The sequence below is a fragment of the Dermacentor albipictus genome, chromosome 5, assembly GCF_038994185.2.
Source record: "Dermacentor albipictus isolate Rhodes 1998 colony chromosome 5, USDA_Dalb.pri_finalv2, whole genome shotgun sequence".
Classification (NCBI taxonomy): Eukaryota; Metazoa; Arthropoda; class Arachnida; order Ixodida; family Ixodidae; genus Dermacentor; species Dermacentor albipictus.
This window is the reverse complement of record NC_091825.1, coordinates 99,362,043-99,386,598: the sequence shown is the minus strand read 5'-3', so window position 1 is coordinate 99,386,598 and position 24,556 is coordinate 99,362,043. Positions and strand designations below refer to the sequence as shown.

The 24,556-nt window shown below is 48.8% G+C and overlaps 2 protein-coding genes across 4 annotated transcripts in view; both read right to left on the bottom strand.

The window, feature by feature from the left end:
• LOC139059974 (beta-1,4-N-acetylgalactosaminyltransferase bre-4-like) overlaps nucleotides 1–24,556 on the bottom strand; it is a 209,222-nt gene that overhangs the window by 29,540 nt on the left and 155,126 nt on the right. For 2 of the 3 annotated variants that reach the window (XM_070538636.1, XM_070538638.1), the window contains 3 exons: nucleotides 4,480–4,819; nucleotides 1,623–1,809; nucleotides 600–832 (listed from right to left, as the gene is read on the bottom strand). In XM_070538636.1, coding sequence (XP_070394737.1) covers nucleotides 600–832; nucleotides 1,623–1,809; nucleotides 4,480–4,668 — 609 coding nt within the window. In that variant the 5' untranslated portion in view covers nucleotides 4,669–4,819. Of the gene's footprint in view, nucleotides 1–599; nucleotides 833–1,622; nucleotides 1,810–4,479; nucleotides 4,820–19,744; nucleotides 20,057–24,556 lie in introns of those variants that run through there. The other variant, XM_070538637.1, reaches the window with a different exon arrangement.
• LOC139060561 (uncharacterized) lies at nucleotides 14,913–16,498 on the bottom strand. The gene has a single exon (XM_070539710.1). It carries the CDS (start codon nucleotides 16,337–16,339, stop codon nucleotides 15,098–15,100), a length of 1,242 nt encoding a protein of 413 aa, XP_070395811.1. The 5' UTR covers nucleotides 16,340–16,498; the 3' UTR covers nucleotides 14,913–15,097.

The window sequence follows — 24,556 nt, the reverse complement described above, 5'->3', positions numbered from 1 at the left end:
CCCGAAATTTGTAAGCCTTAAATTTTCTGAGAGTTTTCAAATATTCGATATTTGGCTTTATTTTTTCTGATTTGATTCAATATTTATGGATTTGCATCTAATAACATCGCTTTATGATATCTCTGGGTACACACAAAAAAAAAACACCTTTGAGGACCCTTTTCAACATTACAGGCTACAAGGTGTTCACACCAGGTGTATAAGAATTTAAACAACATTGTTGCTTTAAATTTGCGTAATTAATTTTGTGTTATGAAATTCTAGATTAGACTGACAAAAAGCTACAAAGTATGAATGAAGGCTGACACCTCTTTTTCTGTACTTACATCATCTGTCTGGAAAGAAAAGAGCAGTAGAGGGAACTGTTTGAAAAGGCACCACAAATGCTTATTTTTAGCCAAAATCAACTGATTTAAAGCAAACATAACAAGTTTCCCAAAAGAACGATCAAACATTTTAGACTGAATAAATCTTTGCCTTCAGTGTCCCTATCTTGTAAGGCTGTCAGGAAAATCAGTATATAGAAGAATCGGAGCAGATGACCAGCGCAGTGTGCAGATGTCATGCAGAAGATTAAGAGTGCGTGCACTGCAATTTACCTGCTCAATTACAAAGATGGTATAGTCTATCTGCTGCCTGGGCAGCATTTGATGCATGTTGTAGAGGAAGACCCTGAGGTGCTCCTCACGGTCCCGGTATGGGACCAAGATGGCCACTCGATGCCTCGCCGTGCAGTCTTTGGGCTGGTACCGCCCGCCAGGCAGTATGTGTGGGAACTCCTTCTCCATCGTCTCAAACGATGGGGCCTCCTTGAGCACTTTTAAGCGACCGACTAAGGACATGGGAGGAAAATAAGAGCTTGTGAGTCGGTAGATAGATATACAGGTATTACAAAAGCATAGATGTCAATTAACATCCGATTAACATCCACAAGTAGCCTTGACACACTTTTTTCTTGAAGCTTGAGAACATACTGGAGCAAGTGCAGTGGTACTATGTCTACTGCAATGATATACCTTGCAATATCGAACACAGAACCCAACTCTGCATAAACAGCGACATTAAATGAAAAGAAATGTGCCTACACTAAAACTCATCATGATTTTACTGTTAATGCTTCCTAACTGATTGACTAACTGACAGAGGTATAACATCACAAAGGAACACTGCAGTTATGAGAGGTGTCGTCGTAAAAAGCTCTGGTTTAACTTCGACCCCCTAGAGTTCTTCAACATGCACCTGAAATGTCTAAACACAAGTGCTTTATACATTCAAATTCAATAGAAATATGGCTGTCACGATTGTAAATTGCACTCATAACGTCATTCTCAGAAACACGATGCCACAGCCAGAGCGCCACGAGGGATTAGATTAAAAGAAATATGCATGCATTAAGTTCTTTATTACAACTGTGAGTGCTTTATCATTACTTGATTGATTGGTGCATGCATTAAGATTTTTATCGCTATTGTTAGTGCTTTATCACTGATTGATTGATTCATTCATTGGTGTGTTGCACATGTTTATGAAACATTTAGACAACCTCTAGGCAGGTTGTCAGTTTTCCAGCGTGGCTAGAGCTACCTTGCAAAAAAAACATCAACAGCCGAAGGAACACTCACCTAAGTGAGGTGGCACAAGCGGACAGAGTTCCAAGGCAGGTGTACTGCTGGTGTTATCAGTATGCGCAGAAGTGGGAAAGCCCTTATCTAAGTGCGTTTTGTTCACGGAGTATGGGCTGGCAGATTCTGGGAGCGGTACGCCACCAGGAACTGGCCGGAAAATCCAAGAGAGTCCAGGTGAGACCACCTGCACGGGTTGGAAGGAAGGCCATAAGGGGACAGAAAGCGTCTGCACGAGAAACCGAAGTAGCAACTATGATTTACCCAAAAGCGTCGAATGAAATCAAATTATGAAGTTTAACGTTGCAAAGCAACAAAAGGCCATGAGAGGCATGGTAGTGGGAGGAAGGAAGGGGCTCTCTGGATCCATTTTCACTACCTAATGTCCTTTAACATGCACGCAAATCTAAACACTAAAACATTTATGTGAAAGCAAGATTGTTTGCACAGAATGGAGCTTTCAGTCTTATGCGCACTCCCCTCCATTCCTCCTGGCTTTAACCAAGCAGAAGAGAGTTTTTCCAAAAAGAACCACTGAGAATATAAAGAACAAGAAGCAAAGCCAACACTTCTGAAATGTAATTTCCAAAAATGGTTGTTGCAGGTTGCCTATAGTTAATGCAGAAGAACACCTCTGCCATTCCCCTCCAGCTGTTATTCAACAGGAAGGCTGTTTTGCTCTATGCCACAGAGGTGCCTCAATTAAAATCTCCAAAATGCAATGTATTTCTGTGTTTGAAGATTGCAAACTCTTTTGTTCATTTTAATCAATTCTATAATTCTAAAAAACACTGCGCTGTTGCTTTTCTGAGCAAATACAAGATACCCACCGTAAGCCATACACTTCCCGCTAACTGGCAGATAGAGAATATTGTTGACTAGCCTTATCTTAGTTTCCTAATACATAGAATTATATCACACCCTTAGGGTCTACCATACCTTTAAAAATAGCGCTATCTGTATACATATGTTACTTTGGGTGTACCAGGGAAAACAGGGGGAAGGCGGGAGATGAAAATTCAAGACGATTAGCAAAACGAGAACAAGGTGAAAGCAGGAGTCAACGTTTTGACAAGTGGACTTGTCCTTGAACTTGAAGACAAGTACACCTGCCAGAACGTTGGCTCCTGCTTTCACCTTGCTCTCGTTTCGCCAATCGTTTTGGGTGCACCAGTAAGTCCCGAACATTTAATAACACGCTACTAGCAATGTAACTGGGTATCTAGCACAATAGATATTATAGGTATCTGTAACATGCTGCTGCTTGTTATTTTTCATGTTAACCATGCATACATGCCCCCAGTATAGCACTGCTTCTCACAATCGAAGTTTTGTATGAAAATCAATAGCACCTCCTTATAGCCCATGGCCATTTTCTTGAAGCTATGATGTCACAGATTTGCCAGGCTTGCTTTAAACATGCTCTGCAGTTTATGTAAAGAATTACCTAAGAAATCCTGCACTATGAATGTCAGTCTAATCAGATAATGTCATATTCAGAGCACACATGCCTACCTTCAAGAATGATGATTGTCTGTAGAAAGGATGTTTACTTCACTTTCACTATTACCTTAAAGGTCCCCAGGATTGGGGGCCTTTAAGGTAATAATTGTAGGCAATATTTAAGGTAACAATTGTAGGCAACATTGTGTAGCATAATGTCTACACAATGTTTATGTACAGCCCAAGCACTTGCGACTTAATACTTTGACAATGTCTACAGAAGTGAGGTAGCAAAGAAAGGAAAGGCAGGGAGGTCAACCAGATGAATATCTACAGAATATTTAGAAAGAACCTTTGTGGAAGTGAACAGACCACAATTAGAACAAAGAAGATCAATTGGCCTTTTCTGTAGGCGATTTGCATACTTTATGTGGCCAAGAGGGGAACAAGGCCGAGCAGCCTACTTAAAAAATCCACGGACAACCTATAGAATGTCATTGCATAATATTAGTGTTGCGGATGAAGAGCTAAATAGGTGCAGCCTCTCAAATGACCAACTTAAGCAAAGTGCAGCCTTAATATAATTCACATGAATATCTCTTCTTTGTCTTTCTCTTTCATTTGATATATAAGAAATTATCAAAGTATATGCAAACATTTTTTGTCAATGTTACATTTTAATGAGTATTCAACTACTAAATACAGCTGAAAATGCAAGATCCGAGACATTAACGGTTACAGCAAAATAAAAATTTGTTTGCTGGCAGCTCTATTACAATAAATGTAGCAAAATGGGCAAAATATGTATGCTGGTAGCAAGAAGGTTAACCAGATATAGCAACTTGAAACAGCAGATTGTCGGCATGTGTGCATTTTGGCTAGCAGCTAAGCTTGGCTATATGACGAGAGGAAGAGAAGGAATTACAGGGATAGAAGATACAGGGATACAGGACACAATGCCAATAGACTCAGTGGCTTAGCCAGAATTTTTTTTCAAAGGCAAGGGAGGGTGGATGCGCACTTGAATGGGGTAGGGGAGCGTGTGAGGTGGGCTGGACAGGCCACATGCTAATACAGAAATTTTGGGGAGAGGACACATGCCCGGTGTGCCTTGATGACAGTGCAAAATGCGCTTTTAAATTAGCATTATTCACGTGTCGGGTACGGGCACGACAAACCGCCAAGGAGCTTCGAATTGGCAGGACACCCTTTCTGTCCCATCTGAGGATTGCTTTCCTCTTGCATCTCTCTTGTAGAGAGCCAATCGCATTTTTCCGCCGGTATCAGCGTCCACGCTTATAACGAATATCGGATATAACAAATTTATTGTAGGGCGCTACTTCGTTATAACGAGGTTCGATTGATACGCGAGTCGGCACAACGCCCATGGAGAAGGGGTCCCGTGGCGCAGTACCTTAAACGGCTTCTGGTTGGTAGAGAGCATGTTGAAGCTGTACTCGAGCAGCAGGAAGGCAGCCACAGTGGCCGCGACCAGCTTGTAGAAGTGCCCGCGGCAGAGAGACGCCGCCGAGGCGCGCACGCCACGCTGCCAGCTGACGCCGTCAGCCGCGGAGGAGGCCGCCGACGAGCCGGGCGACGCCATTGCGGACCTGCTGGTGAGACCAGGGACGATGCGTCGAGCCTAGCTGCTGCTGCTGCTGCACTGGCGCCGCTAGTGCCGCTCATCACTCGGCGCGCGAGTCATCAGCACGGGTCCGCGACCTTCGATCTCGTCGCCTGCGCCGCCTCGGCACCTGCACAAAGGACAGGGTTCGAGGGAATTACTTCCACAGATCGTGGGCCAGCGCGTGAACTGCAATCAGACACGCTGCTGTCCAGGCGAAAACAATTAAAACGACACTTGAGCACATTCGTCACTAAGGTCAGCGGCACCCGGGGCAGCTGTGGCCCGCCGCTTTGCAAAATATACTTTCCTACAATTTTCTATTCTTTTTTGATGCGAAAGCATCGAATGGCACATTGAGCAGAAAAGCCGGCGGTGTCTGTAGCAGCGAAACGGAACACCTGCTGCACCCATAGCGCGCCAGGTGTTGCGTGAAGGGAGAGAGCATCGCCGCGACGCCACGTAACCAGCGCGCCTCGACGGAGCATGCATGGGTGGGATGGATGGATGCTATGAGCATCCGCTTTGGAACGGGACGGTGGATTGTGCCACCAAGCTCTTGTTATTATAAGTGCTTAACGTCCTACCTATGATAAAAAAGAAAGAAAAAGCACAGTATGAACTTCCACAACCAAATTTTCTGATCCCCTATTGCGAATTTTGCTTTTGTACGCCTCCGTTTCTTTGTCGTTTCCCAACCTTTCTTCCAGCAATCTTTCAATCGCCTCTTACTAATATCTATTGCTGACATGTTTACTTTCCCCCTGCTCTCGATGAACCCAAGGGCTTCAAGAGGCCAGGGGTGCTCAAATCGACCGCTGGGCAGATATTCGCATTCTAATAAAACATGATCCATTCTTTCGCTAGCTTCAGCGCAGCAAGTACATACATGCTTGCTGCACATGCAAGCACAGCATATACGGCGACGCGTCGATGCACCATTGGTGGCCGCTGCTGAGTCATCTCGGTCACCTCGGCACTCGGTCTCTCGTCGCGCATAAAGCCCCTTCATACACGTTTCCACCGACGGTGGCGGTGGCGCGTGGATGGAGGGGCTTTCGTCGCGCAGGGCGTTGGTGGCATGCGGCGTCCTTGATTTCTCACACAGTGTAAGAATATTATATTCTTACACCGTGATTTCTCAGCAATATCGCCCAAATGATACCGGTCTACAGCCAACATGCTAACGTATGAACTGCACAAAAAAATACCCCGCAGCTGGACTCTGAAACATCGCTCGCAGCGCAAAATTCGAAGGACCGTGCAGCAGCGCTCAATTGGACATTAATGCTTTCGCATTCACAACTCATACGTGCACAGCTGTCCTTGGATTTTTTTTTTGCTTTCTGTAGTGAGTGTGTGTGCCACTGCTCCACTAAGCAAAAGGCGCCCGGCGCCTTTTAGTTTCTTTGGCGAATGATCTGTCGTAATCTACACCCCCCCTGAGCGCTGCACCCGAAAAGGACCGCGCTATAATACGCGACGAAATAGCTGCAATTGGCTCAGCACAACAGGAAAGTATACAGGCACTGAAAAGACTGACGAGTGCAAAACGAAGACGAAGGCAAGGTTATAAATACGTGTTCAAGACCCCACCTTCGTCTTCATTTCGTGCTCATCAGTCTTTTCAGTGGATACGAAACAACTAGCCCAGCTAGAAGCGAGTTATACAGTTATGTAGAAGCTTACATTACATGTCGATAGATTGGAGAGCCTGCGAATGCACGACGAAAAATATAATTATGCGGTTTTAGATGCCCCAACCTTGGAATGTACTGTGCTTATCGCTATGAGCCGCAGTTTCAGACTGCCTTCGTAGCACTGCGCCATGCCATTTAATAAGTGTTTTATAGTATACCATAGTTGGCCTAACGGAGCTAAGGATGTTACAATTAAATAAGGCTACAATGATATCTCCGCTGGCACGTACCTTAAGCGCCGAGCAATTATCCAGTCATCACTGTACCGGCCACTCTTAACTTTTGCTTCAGACCACGGTGGAAGGTTTCAGACTCTTACAGAAAGGCGAGGAGCACATCCGACACCAAGTGCGTCTGTGCGACCTTACATGCTCTCCACCAGCGTGTTCACAAAACAGTACGTCAGACAGCGATTTAAAAGACCGTTCGCGCTGACATCTTAACCTGACGTGGCCACGCCTTGAAAGGGTTAATTATCGCCCAAATAACACCACAACTGGAGTGACACGCCGACACTAAAAGGCCAACGACCCATGACGAGCTGGTGATACGCAGGGAATAAATGAAACAGAAACATCGCGGTGGCAGCTCCTGTACAAAGGTCGCAAAGCAGGTCGCCCGCTGCGGGTTACAGAAGCCACACTGAACGTGCACTGCACGTGTTGGCGAGGAGACCGAGGAAACAAAGACCGAGCCACAGTCGCGCCGCGCTTGCAACACGACCGATGAACCACGTCGATCGAGCAACGTGTACGATCGAGCAACCCGACGGGCGGCAGCGAAAGAGTCAACCGGAACAACGGCTTCCGCGAGATAAGCCTAACGACGGCGCGTCGCGCCGCCGGGTTGTTCCTCCGCGAACGCCGACGGCTTCTCGATCCACACAAGCCGGCGGGCAGGATGCGCGGCGGCTCCCGTATTGGCCTTATCGCCGGCCCTCGTCGACCGGCTGCTCGTAGCCAAGAATGCACCCGACTGGACGCGCCTGCGGCGGCAACGAGCAAACACTTGCCAACAGCTGCGGCACGGATATGAATTCCGCGGAGCTCGATGGATGCCACGTCGCGACGCGCGCCGTGTCGCGTTACTTTACTCTCTCGATTAGCATGTGATCTCATATACGCCGCTGTTACCACACGTTACGATGCTGACGTATACGTCGTAATGCGTAGGAATTACAGCAAGAATGGGGGGGGGGGGGGTGAATAAACACGTAGCCACGTTACTGAGCGGGAAACAGAAGTCAGAACGACGGATCAGCCATTCTTGGCTTACTGCGATCACTTGGTTTGTGAGGTTGAGGGAAGAAACGTAGGTGTAGGACATAAAGAATGAAGGGGTTGATTGCATCACGTGGATCGACAGGAGATTACCTTAATAAAAGCGGCTAATTGCACGAACGTTGGGGAAGACTTGTTTAACGTCATAACACCTTGAGTAGTACCAGGTTTCTTGCCTTCCACTGAAAAATAGATGTGCAGGGATCACGACGGCAAGGAACGTCGAGGTGCCAGTTCAGAGGTCATGCTGTCCTGCGATTCTATTCATCTTCCATTGTTTTCGCTAGTAGTCAATTTCAGCATAACGCCAGCGCTTCAACATTAAGGCTACGGGCAGCTTTGCTTAGCATGCTAGCTAAAGAATCACTGCACATAACTCGGCGTTCAGAAGTGCAAAGTTAGCAGGTGACCGAAATGTAAAGCACTATTGTTACGCACGACGAATGGCACCGTTATCAACGGTATCAGTGTATAGGCCAGAAAGCGAGACAGGTGATAATAAATAGATATACATAGAGGACAATGATCTTGCAATGTACGCCCACAAAGTGCTCGATTTCCAGGCGCTCGGATATGGACGTTTTTCGAAGTATACCGCCCACCACGTCCGAGCGTTTTTACAAGCCCTTGGTTGGGGAGAACCCCCCATATCAGATGCAACGTGGTTTGCTCATACCGACGAGATGCTTGCGCAACCGATCGGACCCGATATAGCGGTCACGAAATTCCGATGTGCCAATTCCACACCGATGTGCCGACTCGTCTCGCTTTTCTAACATTGTTCTATATTCCCATATATCGTCCCTGCAGAGCGCAGATGGGAGCTGTTCACACGCACCTCTGCCGTTGGCACCTATTAATCTATTTACTGCCCTTTCTGTATTGGGCCGCCGCCGGAGCCTCAACTAAAATCGCAGAGGCAGGTTGCTGCATGTCGCAGTTTTCAACCACGCCCTATCAATCGAAACGTGCAAGTTTTCTATCGAGCGGCCGCGATTCCATCATGCATGCGGTACGCGGTGCGTGCTAAGATGGCAGCGTAAAGCGGCTGCACGGATATCAGCAGAACAAAGCGTGAAGAATAGTATACAGTATAATTTTCAGAAGGACTGGGTGTGGGGTCATGAAGCTTGTGACCGCTCTCACTATATATAACGGCACATTCGACATGTCGTTCTGAGCGCTGTGGCAGCGCAACGAAACTAATTAAAGGCAGCTAATTAAAGCAGTATTGCTAATTAAAAATAGTTCAGCAAATCTAGTAACTTTAACTTCATCTTTATTACTATATTACTATACTTTATCACCTCATCTTTATTACGATATTTAAACGCAAGTTCTTTATATCCCTCAGTTCTTCGTAACGTAACATTCTTCTTAACCGCGGTGCACTAATTTCCCGACTAATGAATGCTTCACGAGTACAACATTTAGGGAGCCACGATTCGGTGCGTGCGTGCGCAAACCAGACAAACGCTGAATAAGCAACGGCACTGACAAAAGCATCAGATGCTCAAGCTGGGAGACCAGCGCCTGGTGAATCGCTCTACATTCGTCATCGATTCTGCGCTGAACGGACATCCTCTATAGACACGCAAGCCCTTGTAGTGTGTGACGAACAAGCGCCTCTGCCGCGAAAGGAACACGAGCGCCGCCTAGCGAAAGGAGAGGGACACTCACCAGCCGCCGGAACTACAGCCCCTCCATCCACGCGCCACCGCCGCTGGCGCGTGGATGTCGGGGCTTTAGCCGGAACGGGTACAAGCACTCATCGAGCGTAGCGCGAGCGAGCGAGCAAACGCAAGCAAGAGTCAAGGCTCAAAATCCACGACACTCGCTCGCCGCGAAAGCAGCGACCGCGGGCGTCCTTTGCGCGGCCTTGCTTGCTGCGGCGGCGGCGGAGGAGGATTCATTAATCCACCAGCGAAGAGGAAGAGCCGCTGGCAGGGCAGCCGCTCGCGACACTTGGGCACTCCGTCAACAATCTCGTCCCGTTCTCCTTCGCGCGGTAGCAGCGGCCACTCGCGTCAGGCCTCTTTCTGCAGTTCACCGTTGCTTCGGTCAATGGGCGCCGCTACGGACCATCGCACTAAAGATACTGCTAATGGATTCGAACTAACATTTTCTAGTTGTCGCGCGTTGTGTCAGCCAGATGAATCAGTCACCCGCAGTATATCAGCGGAGGCAATGAGAAGCAGCACGGACGAATAGCAGTTTGCATATTTCGTACGAGTTAAACATAGGCTACCTCCAGGGCCTGCACCACGGGAAGAGTCAAGGGGTTGTACGGGTGCTCATCGAGCAGCTGGGCTTAAGCAACAAGGCACAGCTGACTAGTGCCACCTAGTACGTGATTAAACCAGGAAATTCTGATCGAGTTGCGTGAAAGCAAGATGAACCTTATCTACAAAGGCAAAGGTCATAAGGACAAGTTCATACGAATTGGTTACATCAACGCCAGTTATAACGCAAGTAATAAAATTAGAGTTGTCGAAGTGGGTGGGAAATGACTCAGTGCCCTTCACCTGTGAAGAAGGATGACCAGCGAAGCTGTGTATGTGGGCCCCTCAATGGCGAACAGCGCCTCCGCCGCGGGTCAGCCCGGTATTTTACAATCTTCGGGATTGGCCCACGTATGGGGTGTGCTTAACGCCTGCTTCGCCTCCGGCGCGGGTCGGCCCGGCATTGCATTATCTTCGGGATTTTGTGTCTACATACGGACACGATCTCGGGGAAACTATAGCCCCTAACAGCTTCGCTGTAAAAATACCTTGGTTGAACTACAGAATGGATACACGACAGGTACACGCTTAGGGGATATTTTTGTACGAACTCAGTGCATAGAGATTACAGAGGCTTCAACAGATCACAATAGCTAAGCATCGGGCACGTGCCACACTTACGTCGAAGGTTCCGCTGCTATACTCAATTTGAACTGACTTCGCCAAAAGTGGCAAGATGACGTAATATCCACGTGACCTTCCTCTATGTCGCTCTGAATCAGCCAGTGCCGACGCCAGATGAGAGGTACTGCAGTCCACAACAGGTGGCGCCACTACAATTTTCCATTTTCATCATTTTCCCGCTTACGAAAGCTCTGTTCTCGTTTCGACCTAGTGACGAATTCATTCTTAGAGAAGCCGAAACTTTCAATCTAGCTCAACCTAATATTTTCCTTTAATGTCTCCTCATTCATTGTATTACTTTTATTAGGCGTCAATTTAAAACGTGAGTGGCAAGGGAGACATTTCGGCGGTCGGTATCGAAGTGCGGTATAACGGAGCAGCGCGTAACAGATGTCGCGACCAAGACGCGTCGAAAATATCTGTCACGCGTGAAGTCAACACTTTGCTACACGCTCCGAATACGCTACGCAAAGCAGCTCGTAAAGCACTTCTCGAGCACATTCTCTGGATACGGTTGACTGCAAGCGTTGGGAAATCGGCCGCGCAACAATGCGCGAAAATAAACGCAGACATTTCCGTCAAGGGCCCCCATTCCGGTCCGCGCCCTTCGCGCCACGATCTCGCAAACGAACCGAATTCAGGTGGGCCGCGCGCGACGAGAGAGGCGCAACACGTCGCGGCGCGCTGAGTTCGTTAACGCGAGAGCACGACTCTGGCCAATCGGGACACACGCGCACAGACCGCGACGCTCAACGAGAGTCCGCGGTCGAAGTGGGTCGCGCGTGCGAAGAAGTGCAGCTATACGAGCACGGTCGTGCTCTCGCCCCGCCAGCTGCGTGCATACTGCCGTATCGTATCTGGTTACGCGACTATAACGCCGCGACAAGTTGCTCGACGCGTACAGCGCATGTCGAGTTTCGTACGGAACGCGTAATGAGCCTTTCTTGCACGGTTATTTTTATTGGCGGAACTTGCACGGTTATTTTTATTGGCGGAACCAATATAAGTAACCCTTCACTGGAGGATTGCGGCGATTGTTTATACGCAACACAAAGTGGCCAGACTGGCGTACATATATACGCACTTTACAGGAGGCTGTTTCAGCACCAGGTACACAGCCAAAAAGAAGCCGTAAACAGTTAAAATGCAGAGTAAAGTAACACGAAACTATTTACGCACATCAACACCACGAAACATTACTATGCTTTGTAATAACGAAACAAAAATCTACAGGGTAGCCCTCGCATTCCACTGACTCAGGGGTTGGCCTAGAGTCGTGCGTAAGCTGCAACGGCGAGTGGCGGCTTCGCGCCACTGTGTTCAGGGGGCGTTAGGTATTAAACGCCGCGATTTGACTATGGGGAATGTAATCGCACTGTAATAGCGCGAAAGCTTATGCGATCCAATGGACTGTTGCGGCTCTGGGTAGCGTTTAGGCCAGGAATCCTACAGGCACAGGAATGAGTGCGTCCGCGAATAGGAGCGAAGGAAAAAGGATTATCTTACATTATTTACACTGGCTCCGGATACGGAAGCCCACTCCATGTAGGAGCATGCTACATGTCTGGGCTCGCATCGGGACACGTCAGCGCACACCCACTGCACAAAAGCTCATCGCCTTTAAAACAGTCGTCTTTCCTAGGTGACTAGACAATCTTATAACTACCTCGGCCAATCAATCGTCGAACCGCGTTTAATATCCCTCCTATGTCGCGCCGTTCCCCAGGACTCTACCTCCTATGTTACACCATGGCCCCCCGCATACGGGGCAACACGTCACAATCTGGGAAACTCAAGTCGAGTAAGTTCAAGTAAGCTTTCAGTGACCCTCCACAGTTATAATCCGGTGCATGGTCGTTGTCCCCTGAGGGAAGCTTCATGGTTGACCAGTCAACGGTCGGCGTCAGGTCTGCGTCGACGTCTGGATGGGCGCTGATGAAAGGGTGCTGATCTGGGCCACTTGTTGAAAACACCTGAAGACTCATTCAAGCCAACATGACACCGATTTCGGTCTGCCGACGGTCGGTGAGCGTTTTATCCTTCATGTCGGGCACACCGTACCGACGCCGAGCTCTCCGCAGGCCGTCGGCAGATTTTCGGCGTTGGTGTGACAGAGGCGCCGACACGAAGGAAAAAACGCTGTCACCGACAGTCGGCAGATCGGAATCGGTGTCGTGTTGGCCTAGTCTACACGTAACAGGACCTTTTATAAACCACAGTCTGAAGTTCTCTGCGTGCATCGAAGACAAGCTTTCGCCGGTCATGCGCCCATATTTCCAGTGAGAAGGCTGCGTATGCAGAATGTTCGCAGTACGGTTTACGTGTACGGCTTTTATTACGGCGCCTCCCCCCCCCCCCCCTTGCATGGATCCGGTACTATAAAACTACTCACCGCCACCCTTGAGTGCCATTCAGGGAAACGTTCGTACGCTGTGCACAACCCCGCACCCGCCCCCCTCTTTATTGCTACACTAGCTGCTGAACATTCTGGTAGCAAGAGAGGGACATCGCTTTCCATAATACGCGATACTTAGATGTGATGCGTTAGGCCCTCTGCGCATACGCCGGCCCTTTGCGGAAGAGCTGTAGGCATGCAAGAAATCAAGTTTTAGCATACCACCATCGCGTACCATGCAAGAGCGTAAGTAGGATCAAGTGAAGAAGTGAATTATTAGAAATTCAGAGGCGCTCTGCATCGCCAACGCACCACGAACGTTAATAGTGTGGTGCGATGTCTTGGGTGCTTCAAAACACTTTGCCGGCTCGGTGTCGTCTGTCTAGGCTGAGCAGTGCCAAACAGTGGAACATCACTAACATTGATATACAATGCATTCAGGGCGAAGGTGGATTACGCAGGCTAATTTTAACATTTATTTATTGCTGTTATAACTGGGAGCAAGCAGCAAGGGCAAATTCGAATCGATGTGGCCGGTCGGGGAGTTGCCACACCACGTACTCACGATGACCTGCGGAGCAAGCGGCATAATACGCGCATGCGAAGTGAGCTTCACGCATCCCGGTGAGGCACGTTATAGAACGTCGCGCGTAACACGGTGCCATACGGCGGAAACATATGTGGGCGCACGAGCAAGTCAAGTACACTGCATTTTTAAGGCGAAGCTTCCTTTGCCTCTACTCCCGACTTTCGGGGCGTTGCTGCGATGGTCTTGCCGCGGTGTTTAGTGCAACACCAACAGATGGCGCTCGCCTCCGCGCATCCTACCCAGCGCCGCCACGGGCCGGGATGCGTAGTTTGTACGTATGCAACGTGCTGTGCTTGCTTTCCTATGCGACAGAAATGCAGGTGCTGGGCTGTGTAGAGTGCGTGCTGGGCTGTGATAGCGTAAACATTGCAATCGTTTACAGCCTGAAGAGAGCGCTTGAAGCCGGCACATCAACAGCGTGCTAGCCACTTATACAGAAAGAGCACGTAAACACGCGCCAGCAAAATGGCTCCAAAGCGTGAACTCAGCGTGGATGAAATCCAGGCTCGAAAGAAGCGTTGCGCGGAACAGGAGTGTCTTCGCTACGCAGCTAAATGTGGCGCACATCGTGACTGTAAACCATGTGTACATACAATTTTATAATAGTTGAATTACGTGCAGTCCCCATAATTCAATTAAAGTTTAGCACTTTGGCCACGATGCGATGTGCAATGTTAGGCAATGATAATGCTCAACTCTCAGAGGGCTTGAACAATGACTACGCAGACAAACAGTAGTGATGCACGCAATGCAACGTTTAACATCAACTCACCACTCTCGTTTTGGACTTAACGCTGAAGAAATTACACATTTGCCGCCAGCATCACCGCTAATTACCGTCAATAAAAAGAAAGAGCATGCACAGCTTCGCTTACATCGATTCCCACAGTGCGTGGGATCCGCAGCTGTTTCTACTGGCGCGTAAACTCTTGAACATTTCCGTAGCAATTTCTTTTCGATGCCGACGATGTCGAGGGTCAGGAGACCAAACGGGGAATCTGCCCAACAGAAACGAAGTACTTTGTGTGCCATACACCGCAAAACACTATCCCTGTACCAGCAGCGTGTGCCAGAGGCTATATACGTGAAAAAAAAACTTGCTTAGCGAAAGCCGTTTGTACGCGCATGCGCCGCAAGACCCTCCACACCGCACGAACGCGCGCGGACACACGGAAGGATCGAGCGCCTCGGTCGACCGGCGCCAAACAACGCGCGCCGAAGCATAGCCTCCTATATTTTTTCATGCCCGCTCACTGAGTGGGGGAACAAAGCGCGCCGTCCGTACCGCCTAGTTCATGCGCCCGCCACCAGACCACGCTGGCTTCCCATACCCTGTCCCAGAGCAGACGACGCGACGCCGCCGCTTGCGCACGCGCTCGTGGAGACAAGTTTGGCGTTCGTATTTGAGATGGAATTATAAAATATAATCGCACGTTAAATTGATGTTCGTACACAATGTACAGTGGAAGTAAGCAACACAAAACATGTTGTGGAGAGCCAGCCCTTCACCAAAAAGCGCCGAACTGTGAGATCAAAGCTCACAGTTTGAGGGTCTTTCGTGACAGCGGTTTTATTTCAAACACTTTAGCCATGTCGTGTTTGTCTGTCGCCTTCATTGCAAAATTTGTGAATATTGGGCGAAAAAACTTTGTCAGCAACAGTTGCAGCAGGTTCTCTTGGTGTCCTGGCGTCGAGCACATCAAAGTTTTGTGCTCGCGGAGTATTGCAGCGGCATTACTCACAGCCTCCTTCAAAGGCTGATTCATGTGCCTTCTTCTTGCGAGAAGAACGCCGATAAATTTCTCTAATGCGTAGAGAACCGCTAAAAGTTGTCCCGATGGGTAGATGAGTCCACCGCGGTCTTGGTGCTTTATCAGCGAGTCCGAGGGCGCCGAGGCGTTTGGCTTTTTTAACAGGCTGACGCACTCCTCGCAATTGATATTTTCTTGTACAACTCTTGCCAAGTAGCCGCCGACCATAGCCAATGCTGCGACATCTGGAGTAGGAAGCAGAGGCTGTCCTCGCTTGAGTCGCTCTGTGAGCTCTCTACATGCATCTGCAGGGAATTCCTCGCTGGTTCCTTCCCTTGTGTTTTTCTGTTGCGGCAGCGTTGACAAGTAATCGCTGCCTTCTGCTGCCATTACGTTGCTCGTACCAGCCGCCGACGCGATGCCAGTCTTCAGAGTCTTCTCAATACCTGACCGAACAGCTCGGGCATCCGTTTGATCATTTGACCCTGCTGACTTCCTCAGCCAGCCAAAAAACGACTCGATTGGGTCAGACGACATTTTTCTCGTTAAAACAAAGTGAAAGCGCATCTCTTCAAGAAGATATCGAATGCACTCAACATTTGAACGAGTTGTCATCACCAGGCCTTCGTAAGTCTCCTTGGTTAAGAAGTTCTTCGCCAGGCACTGGCTTTTGAGATCGGCCAGGTAGTCGAGGAAGCTTGTTTCAAGCCAGATTAACCGTTCATCGCTTGTAAATTCGAACTGCTTGCAATCGGCATTGTTCTGGTGTATGTGCTGGGTACAATTGCTCACGTCCATGAGCATGAACCAGCGGTGCACGGTGTCCATGAATTCAACGGTCGGTCCGACACCCGCGAAACTTGCGTCGCATGTGTGGCCCGCTTGCTCTTGCAGGAGCTTCAATGCCGCTGTCACCGCAGGAGACAAAACTTGGATTGCTCTTTTTACGTTCATTTTTTCGATGTTTGTGGGGAACACGTGTTTTCTCGTTAGAAATCTAACTGGCTTTACAAGGCTGCCTTGCTGCATTTTGTAGAGGCTCTTCAAGTGGTTCGCCGTTATTTCGCCGCCTTTTCCAATGTCACGCGATAAAAACTGCGAGCGCACGTTTTTGACCAAGTGGCACTGATCGAATGCTAAGAAAAGCTTTCGATTCGGTGTTCCTGGGTGCTCAATGCAATGCGTGAGGCTTCCGTTGCATAGAAAAGTTGGAACGCTAAGACATTGATTTTGTGGTTGTCGGTGACAATGCGCACGATGAAAAATCCTATGTTTTCAACTTCATTCAGGACGTGTCGCATGAGCGTGTGCAGCTCGCGGCCAGTGCAATTTCTCGTGAAAAAGTATGCCACGGGTATTTTAAACGAAACTGAAAGGCCGTTGAGGACGAAGCACAGAAGTGAGTTGGCTAGCACAGGCTCATTTGTTGTTTCCTTAGGAAAGCTCCCACCATAGTCTACTTCACCGATGAAGGCGTCCCTTTGTTTATGGTACAGTAGCCTCTGTTTCACGCGCATTTCGTCGACAATTAAAGAGCACGCTCTGGCTTGCGATGAGGGATGAGAAGCGAGCTCGGTTGACAGCCTTTGCTTCGCGAGTTCCGTCACGCCGACTTCGCCACGTGATGTGCCCATAAAACGCTCCAGGGTGCTTCGACTGGGCAGCCGGAGAATGCCTGTAGTCCTTATGTGCTCGTATGCGCGAGTCGAGAGGTTACGTAAAACTACAGCATGGCGCACTGTCAGATCAGACCACGTTGGTTTCGTTTTCCCGAAATTCTTAACTTGTTCTACTAATACTGACGCAGCCAAGTCTTTCTCCTTCGCTTTCTCGACAACTTGGAGGAATGCATGAACAAAGCACTCTTCCTTGAGCTTTTGTATTTCTTGTTTATAATTGTCGACGGTATTCTTGAGCCGCTGAATATGCGCGTTTAAGTCTCGTTCTTTGCGTCTCCACTTTCGTTTGTCCACTGTCGAAACCGAGAATTGTGAGGACACCTGCACTGCTCTGTCCATCTGCAAAGTCGCGGTGATGCAGCGCTCGCTAGCGCCGTTTTTCACGGGTGGCAACGGTTCGGTAGCGGTGCAGTCCACAGGTGACAAATCTTCAAAGACGACGTCGACAACCGGCAATTCGTAGAGCGGATGCGGACACGACTCCATTTGGTTGTCATCAATGACTGCTCGTCGCTTCGGCGGTGGTGGGTTGGCTAGCGCAGCAGCCTCGCGCTTTTTCACTGACGCGTAGCTTCTCTCTCTTTTTTTAGGAGGCTGCAAGTACGCCGGATATTCTTCGAAAATGCTGGGAATAGCATCTTTCTTAAGTTTCCGAATTTTGCAACCTTCCTTAAAGTCAGAGGAACTGAAGTGTCGGCTGCATACAGTAGAATAGCACGACGTCGTATTCGGCACCCAGTTTTCACGAGAAATGACTTTCAGCCATTTTGCGCACAGTTCCGGATCACTTGGTATTTCGTGGAACGATATGCCCGGCGTCCGTTGTTTACTGGATGACTTGCAGCGTGGCACACAGCAGTACGGCATCTTGTCGGGCGCAGGACACCACAACCGATTCCACACTGCAGATAGAGAACTGATTGGGTATCAAAAAGAAAGTAACGCAAGGAAACGATAAGAACTGTGCATCGTAAATCACTGATCTTACACTAGTAAAGCAATACACGTTGCAACAACGCCAACAACTAACACGTGGTCGCGGAAAATCTAGTAAACAAACGTTCCTTTCATTTATGTACACTGCTTACAAGTTCGGTCACGCATCCCTGATATTTCAAGAAAATATGTATATAAACATGCTGCTGTTGCAAAACGCATACGCTTACCTGCAACCAACACGACGGAAATCGCACAACTCTTGCTTGACGGATCGGTTAGGGTGCTTCGATGGGCCTCGACGCGTAGCTCTGTCTGGCATGTGAGGGCAGCATTTTAGGTAGTATGGGGTGTGAGCGCCTCTCGCGGAGAGCCGAGGCGTAAATCGAGGAGGAAAGGAGAGGGCAATGGACGGTCTCCGCGGCACCATTGCGCGGGCATGAAAAATATAGGAGGCTATGGCCGAAGCCGACTCGAGCGGCGGCGCTTTGGCCAAATCTGGGCCACTCATCGTGATGTGTGTACAGCCACCGCGTCCGCTAGGCCACCCCCAACAGCTCACTACCCCCCCCCCCTTCCCTCCCTTCCCAGCGGAGATGCCGAGCGTCGCACAAAGCGCATGCATGCCGCCCGAGATCCCTTTCCGCGGCAAGCCGGACGGCCGCCGAGCGATTCTTCACCGCGTTCCATGAATGGGCTCGGAAACGCGACGCCCCCGAGGAAGAGACCCCGACGCGCAGTCAGCCAAGTCACCTGCAGCTCGAACGTGCACGCACAGAGAATGCGGCACGGCAAAGAAAAAATACAAAGCGAGGACAAAACAAAAGGCAAAAACCGGGTCGCGTCGCCACCCGTCGTCACGGCCGAAAAGATCACGGCTCGGTGACAGTGGCACGCGCGCGTTGCCCAACCTATTGACTTTTATGCGCTGGTCTGGGGCGATAGAAGATGGCGCGAAGAATGCCGACGCGGTGCCTTCTCGTCGCCGTGTGCGAAATGCTAGCGCCGGCTAAATGACAGAGTGCGAAACCGCCGCCCGTACGCGTGCATGCGTGCCGGGTGTTGCAGCACCTCCTCTGTCAGGAAGCCCTATCCTACTCACTACCAGGTAAAAGTATTTGGCACACCAAATCCTATCGTGGCAGCCTATTCATGCCTATCTCCTAATTTACGTTGAAGTGTTGGATCACGTCTTCAACGTAGACCTATTTCCATTTGGCGAGCCGTCGCAACACAATCACAGTTAACCAAATGGTCAATCGCCGACTGTGGCAGGACAAATTATGCTCGCCGGCGTGAACAGCGCGTCGTGGAAATGCAAACTGTTTCTCTGTATGCGTATGTACCTATACATAAAGCATTCTATTCGTTGGAGAATTCGTTCACGGGTATACGAAGCTTCGTCCGGCAGGCAGTAAACCCCATATTCAGAAATGCGCCTTTTACTTGAAGCCCGCGCTTGGCTCGTTAAAAATAACCCTTGACGTGAACGCAACGAAGGAATGAGCACCTTTGGCCCGTTCACACTAGACGTCACCCATAGATCAAGCCAGGTAAGTTGCCGCAGAATAAGTTGTTGAGCGATTAAGTAAGTTAAATGTTTCGCGCAGATGTAAATCCTTGGTCACTCGACAACTTGCTATGCGGTCACTTACAAGTTAACTCAGTTGCACGAAGCTGTTGCATGAAGCCTGCACGAAGCGTTTCATACACCCTTTCGTGGCAATTCAGCCGCGGGTAAAAAAAAACATGCTTCGTGCGGGCTGTTTCGCCAGGGGATATGCCAGCCGAGAGCTGTAGTGCGTCGGCGATAACTCACCACTCGCAGGCTTCAAAAGACGCCGTTGATCATTTCGTTGCCTCTTCTATATACGCTACTCGAGAGCACAAAATAAGCTGCGGCCTCGCACTGCTGAAAATACGCTCCATTTCGCTTCAGAGAGGATGACAGCTGCCGACTGCGCACCGTGGCTGGTGTTTTCAATTGTTGAAGGCAACATGTCGCCGCCTAGTGTGGTATCGCGCACGAGGACACCGACGCGCTCGGTGTACACTACAGCTGTGCGCTCAGGGGCAAGTCGAGCCTATACCAGGAATGCAAGAACGTGCGCGAAGCTGCGACGCTGCGCACGCGCGGCCGTCGCTTTGACACTGTATCTACAGAGTGGATCGTGAGGGTAGCGAAGGCGAATGAGAGTGCGCACTGACGAGCTGACTGTGGTTATCGCTTCATGCGGGCACGAGCGAAATACCCACCCCGAAGGAATTAGGAAAAGAAAGGAAACAGGCCGGAATAATATCTTTATCTGAAGTAGATGTATATTTTTGTCTTTTATCCGCGACGTATGCGCACATGTACTACATCGAACTTCGTGGTAGGGAGCACGCACAAGCGTGCGCGGTTGTGCAACAATGATGCAACATGCTGCGACCAAAACTGCCGCAAAAGTATAGGGGAGAGAGCAGTGTTGGTCTATCGGCTGCTCGAACGCACGCATGGCGGGCAAACGTTCGGCGCTGGCCGTCAAGACTGACGCGCATGTAAGGTACGGACTAGCGCGATTTGAAGGTTGTCGCGCGAGCGTCGACCGGCCTATAGCGTCCCAAGCGCATAGCGGTTCGTTTCAAAACTGTCAAAATGAAGGTTTCGCACCCTCCCCTCCCTGGTTGGCTGTTCCATGCTACAACAACCACCCCCGCGACTACCTGCTTGCGGTGACCCATCTTTTCTGCCTCAGCAGCAATGACGTTACTCACACCAGATGCCGTCCAATTCCTCCTAACACCGAATAATGCGTTGCGCGCGATACCATCACCGCCTGTACCCTGACGAAAAAAAAAAAGGAAAATCAGTGCCCTTCCACTCTGAAGAAAAATGAGCAACGAAGCTGTGAATGTGGCCCCTTAATGGCGAACTGCACATCCGCCGCGGGTCGGCCCGGTACTGCACTAGCTTCGGGATCGGCCCACGTATGAAAAAATTGTTGGTCTATGTCAGCGGAGATGAGATCCGCCAGGACTTAGCCATAAACAGCTTCGCTGTAAAAAACCTGCCGCAGTTGCTTAGCGGCCATAGTGCTGAGCTGCTAAGCACGAGGTCGCGGGATCGAATCCCGACCACGGCGGCTGCATTTCGATGGGGGCGAAATGCGAAAACACCGGTGCACTTAGATTTAGGTGCACGTTACAGAACTTCAGGTGGTCAAAATTTCCGGAGTCCCCGACGACGGCGTGCCTCATAATCAGATCGCGGTTTTGGCACGTGAAACCCCATAATTCAATTTTTATTTTATTTTTCGGAGTAAAATATGAGAGCGCGCCTTCGAGCGACCGCAGCTTAATCAACAGCAAAAATTGTGAGGCACGCTTGCCTGACACCTCCCTCTCCTCGAAAGATGATTCTGGGCCGCGGAGCTGTTCTTGGTCGACGCTCGCGCGAGAACCTTAACATCGCGCTAGATTGAAAAAAAAGAAAGATTAAATTATGAGGTTTAACGTGCCAAAACCACTTTCTGATTATGAGGCACGCCCTAGTGGAGGACTCCGGAAATTTCAACCACCTGGGGTTCTTTAACGTGCACCTAAATATACGGGTGTTTTCGCATTTCGCCCCCATCGAAATGCGGCCGCCGTGGCCGGGATTCGATCCCACGACCTCGTGCTCAGCAGCCCAACACCATAGCAACTGAGCAACCACGGCGGCTCACGCTAGACTGTACTGCATCATTCACCTGAGGTCACGTACTACGGGGCTGCAAATTGGATCGCGAAGTGGCATTTTTGGAAGCTGGACGAGGCGCTACGTGAATTTTGGTTCCGAAGTTTGCCATCAGACTTAAGAGGAAGCTTTAGCTAGGGTGCTCCTATCTAGATACATGTAAAATGAGAATTCGTTTTTCTCGGCAACCACTGCACCAAATTTGGTGAGGTCTGTTTCATTTAAAAGAAAAACATCTCAAGTGACTGTTCGTTCCGAATTTTTGACTTAGCTCAATGTTTTATTAAAAATCGGCAAAAATTGAAAATTTTCAGAAAACGAAACTATAACGTTTACAACCCCGTAACTCAGCAAAGGCACATGATATCACATTATCCGAATTGTATCTAATAGTACATCTAAAGCGGACAAAATTTATGTGTTACTCATGAATCTAAAAAAAAATTAATACTATGAAAATACAGCTTATGCAAAACCCTCGTACACAACGTAATGAATTAACGTAAGCTATAAATTTACATACTGAATTTGTCCGCTTTGAATGATCTAATGAATTCCGTTTACAGAACCATGATATCTGTTTTTGATGCAGAGCTATTAATTTATAAACTTCGTGCGTCTATATTTTTTTAACTTTCGAATTTTTGAAAATCGCTTTCACAACATTCAGGCCCTAATGCGAAATTCCGCTTGAAACAGTCACTAGAATTTAACTTTCTCTGTCAAATGCAACAAATTTCATTACTATCGGTCCAGGGGTTATCTCAGAAAAACGTTTTTGCGTTGTACATGTATTTGAATAGGCCGCGTCGGAGTTGGGCCCGAGCTAAAGCTTCCTCTTAAGTATTCAGCGTCTGATTCCTAGTTGCAGACAGTGTGTGCGCAGGCGCAGGCTTGAGTGATGTGAGCGAGATATATATATATACATATACATATATATACATATGTATATACATACATATACATACATATACATATACATACATACATATACATATACATACATACATACACATATACATACATACATACACATACATACATATATACATATATATATATATATATATATATATATATATATATAAGAGGACTTGAGAGAGGAACAGAGATGTCTACCCCTTTATCACGTCCTGTTATTCTGCGTTGTTTCCGCTGAAGTCATCAACCAACCAGCCCAAATGCGTCACCAGTGATTCTGCGGGGTATGCAAGCTGCTGTTTCCATGCAATAAACTCAGCTGGTAGTCATCCCATGCCCTGAAGGCGTTATTTTCCTTGTCCCTGCGTCTTTATCGGCACTGTTGAAGATGGTCACATACGCCATACTGCTGCTCTATTCACAGCTTCCGCTAATCTAGACACTGGAGATAAGCGAATCGAGATAACGCGCAACTTTTCACCGTGCCTGCTGCAGAACAATATGGCGGTCTCGATAACGTCGGTGCACACCACTTAACGGTAGTGCCGTCACGTATCAGTACCTGCTCGCGCGTTGTATTTCAGCCCAGAAGAAGAAGGAAGCGTTCCCCCTTCACACCCTTACATCCTAACCGTGGACGCACGACGTGAGCAGGAAGGTGGCAACGGCTGTCAGCTAAATGAGCTCGAGCACGGTATACTGCATGAATGTACGACGAGTCTCCGCGGCGACTACTTTCGGCTATCAAAAAATAGAGGGCTTGAGATAAAGTGCCAGCCAACAGTGTGGTCATTTGAGATACTCGGTGAATACTTGAGGCGAAGAAGAAGGCGCTTTTGAAAGGCAGAAGAGGAGACGACAGACACGAGCTCGCGCGTCAGTCGCCCCCTTTTGTCCAGGTTAAAAGCGCCGTATTCTTCGCTCAATGTGCCCGTTTTCGCTCGCAGTCCAGAGCACCGGCGCACGCCACAAATCTTGTTATGATGTTCAATTCCCTGCTTAAGTAACAATAAGTTACCAGTTACCGTTTTAATCAGAAATTTCAAACACGCTATGCAAGTGTGGAATCGATGCCCGGTCACTGCTCAGAACAAGCTCCCTTAATAGCAACTCTGACGACGGCCCCAATTTCGACGTATTCGTCCCCAAAATCAGCGCCGAAATATAGTGTGGTCGAGAACAAGGGGTGTGTCAGGCTGGCGCCAGCATTACGGAACAGCGTTTAATACACAGTCTTAGCCAGTGACTTGAATTTCGAAAAGTCCCGTCGCCGAAACGTTGGCTCCAGTCTGCGGCCTCCCTTGTAATGCGGCCTTGTGTCAAAGGGGAAGAGTCAAATGTGCGGATCTCATTTTGCTGGTCCTCTAGAGACCTGCAGGTGCCTTCGGAAGCAACTTCAGTGCATTTGCACAGGTGTGTATAAAGGTGTCAGGGCTACCAACGGCAAGTTCGTACAGCTGGCAAATCCAGGCCATTGTACACTTGCCGTAGGAAAACAATGAGGACGCGATTTGCATTTACATGTTCCCTTTTAAACTAGACCGCAGTGTGCGCCTACTGTTCTTCACTAGAAGTCTATTAACCGGTGAACCAAATTTGTGTCGTTTGCAAAAGTGTTCTACGTAGCTTTTGTCCGCTTTGTCGAAGTAAGGCATTTGATGTTTCCAGTAGGACAGTTGGTGCCGGTGAGGGAAGACTTAGGGTCAATGAACACCGCGAGGTAACATTACAAGACGCGAGGCGAGGACTTTGATTACAAGGAGTGAACTGTTTATTAAGAGGATTGACTTGCAAGCGATGGAAAGGACAACTTCTTTTTTCTTCATAAATATCCCATGACTATAAGCGCAAGTTCTAACCGCGATCCAAATGATGATCCAACACGAATCTATATCCTCCAAGAGTCTTGACACGTACTTGGAAAAGGTCTCCAGACATCACTATTTCTCCCCATCAGTGGTCGAATCGCACTGCGACGCAACGTGTGCAGTG

Coding starts and splice junctions, on each gene's coding strand:
- LOC139060561 (XM_070539710.1), bottom strand. CDS start 16,339: ATGCAGCAAGGCAGCCTTGTAAAGCCAGTTAGATTTCTAACGAGAAAA.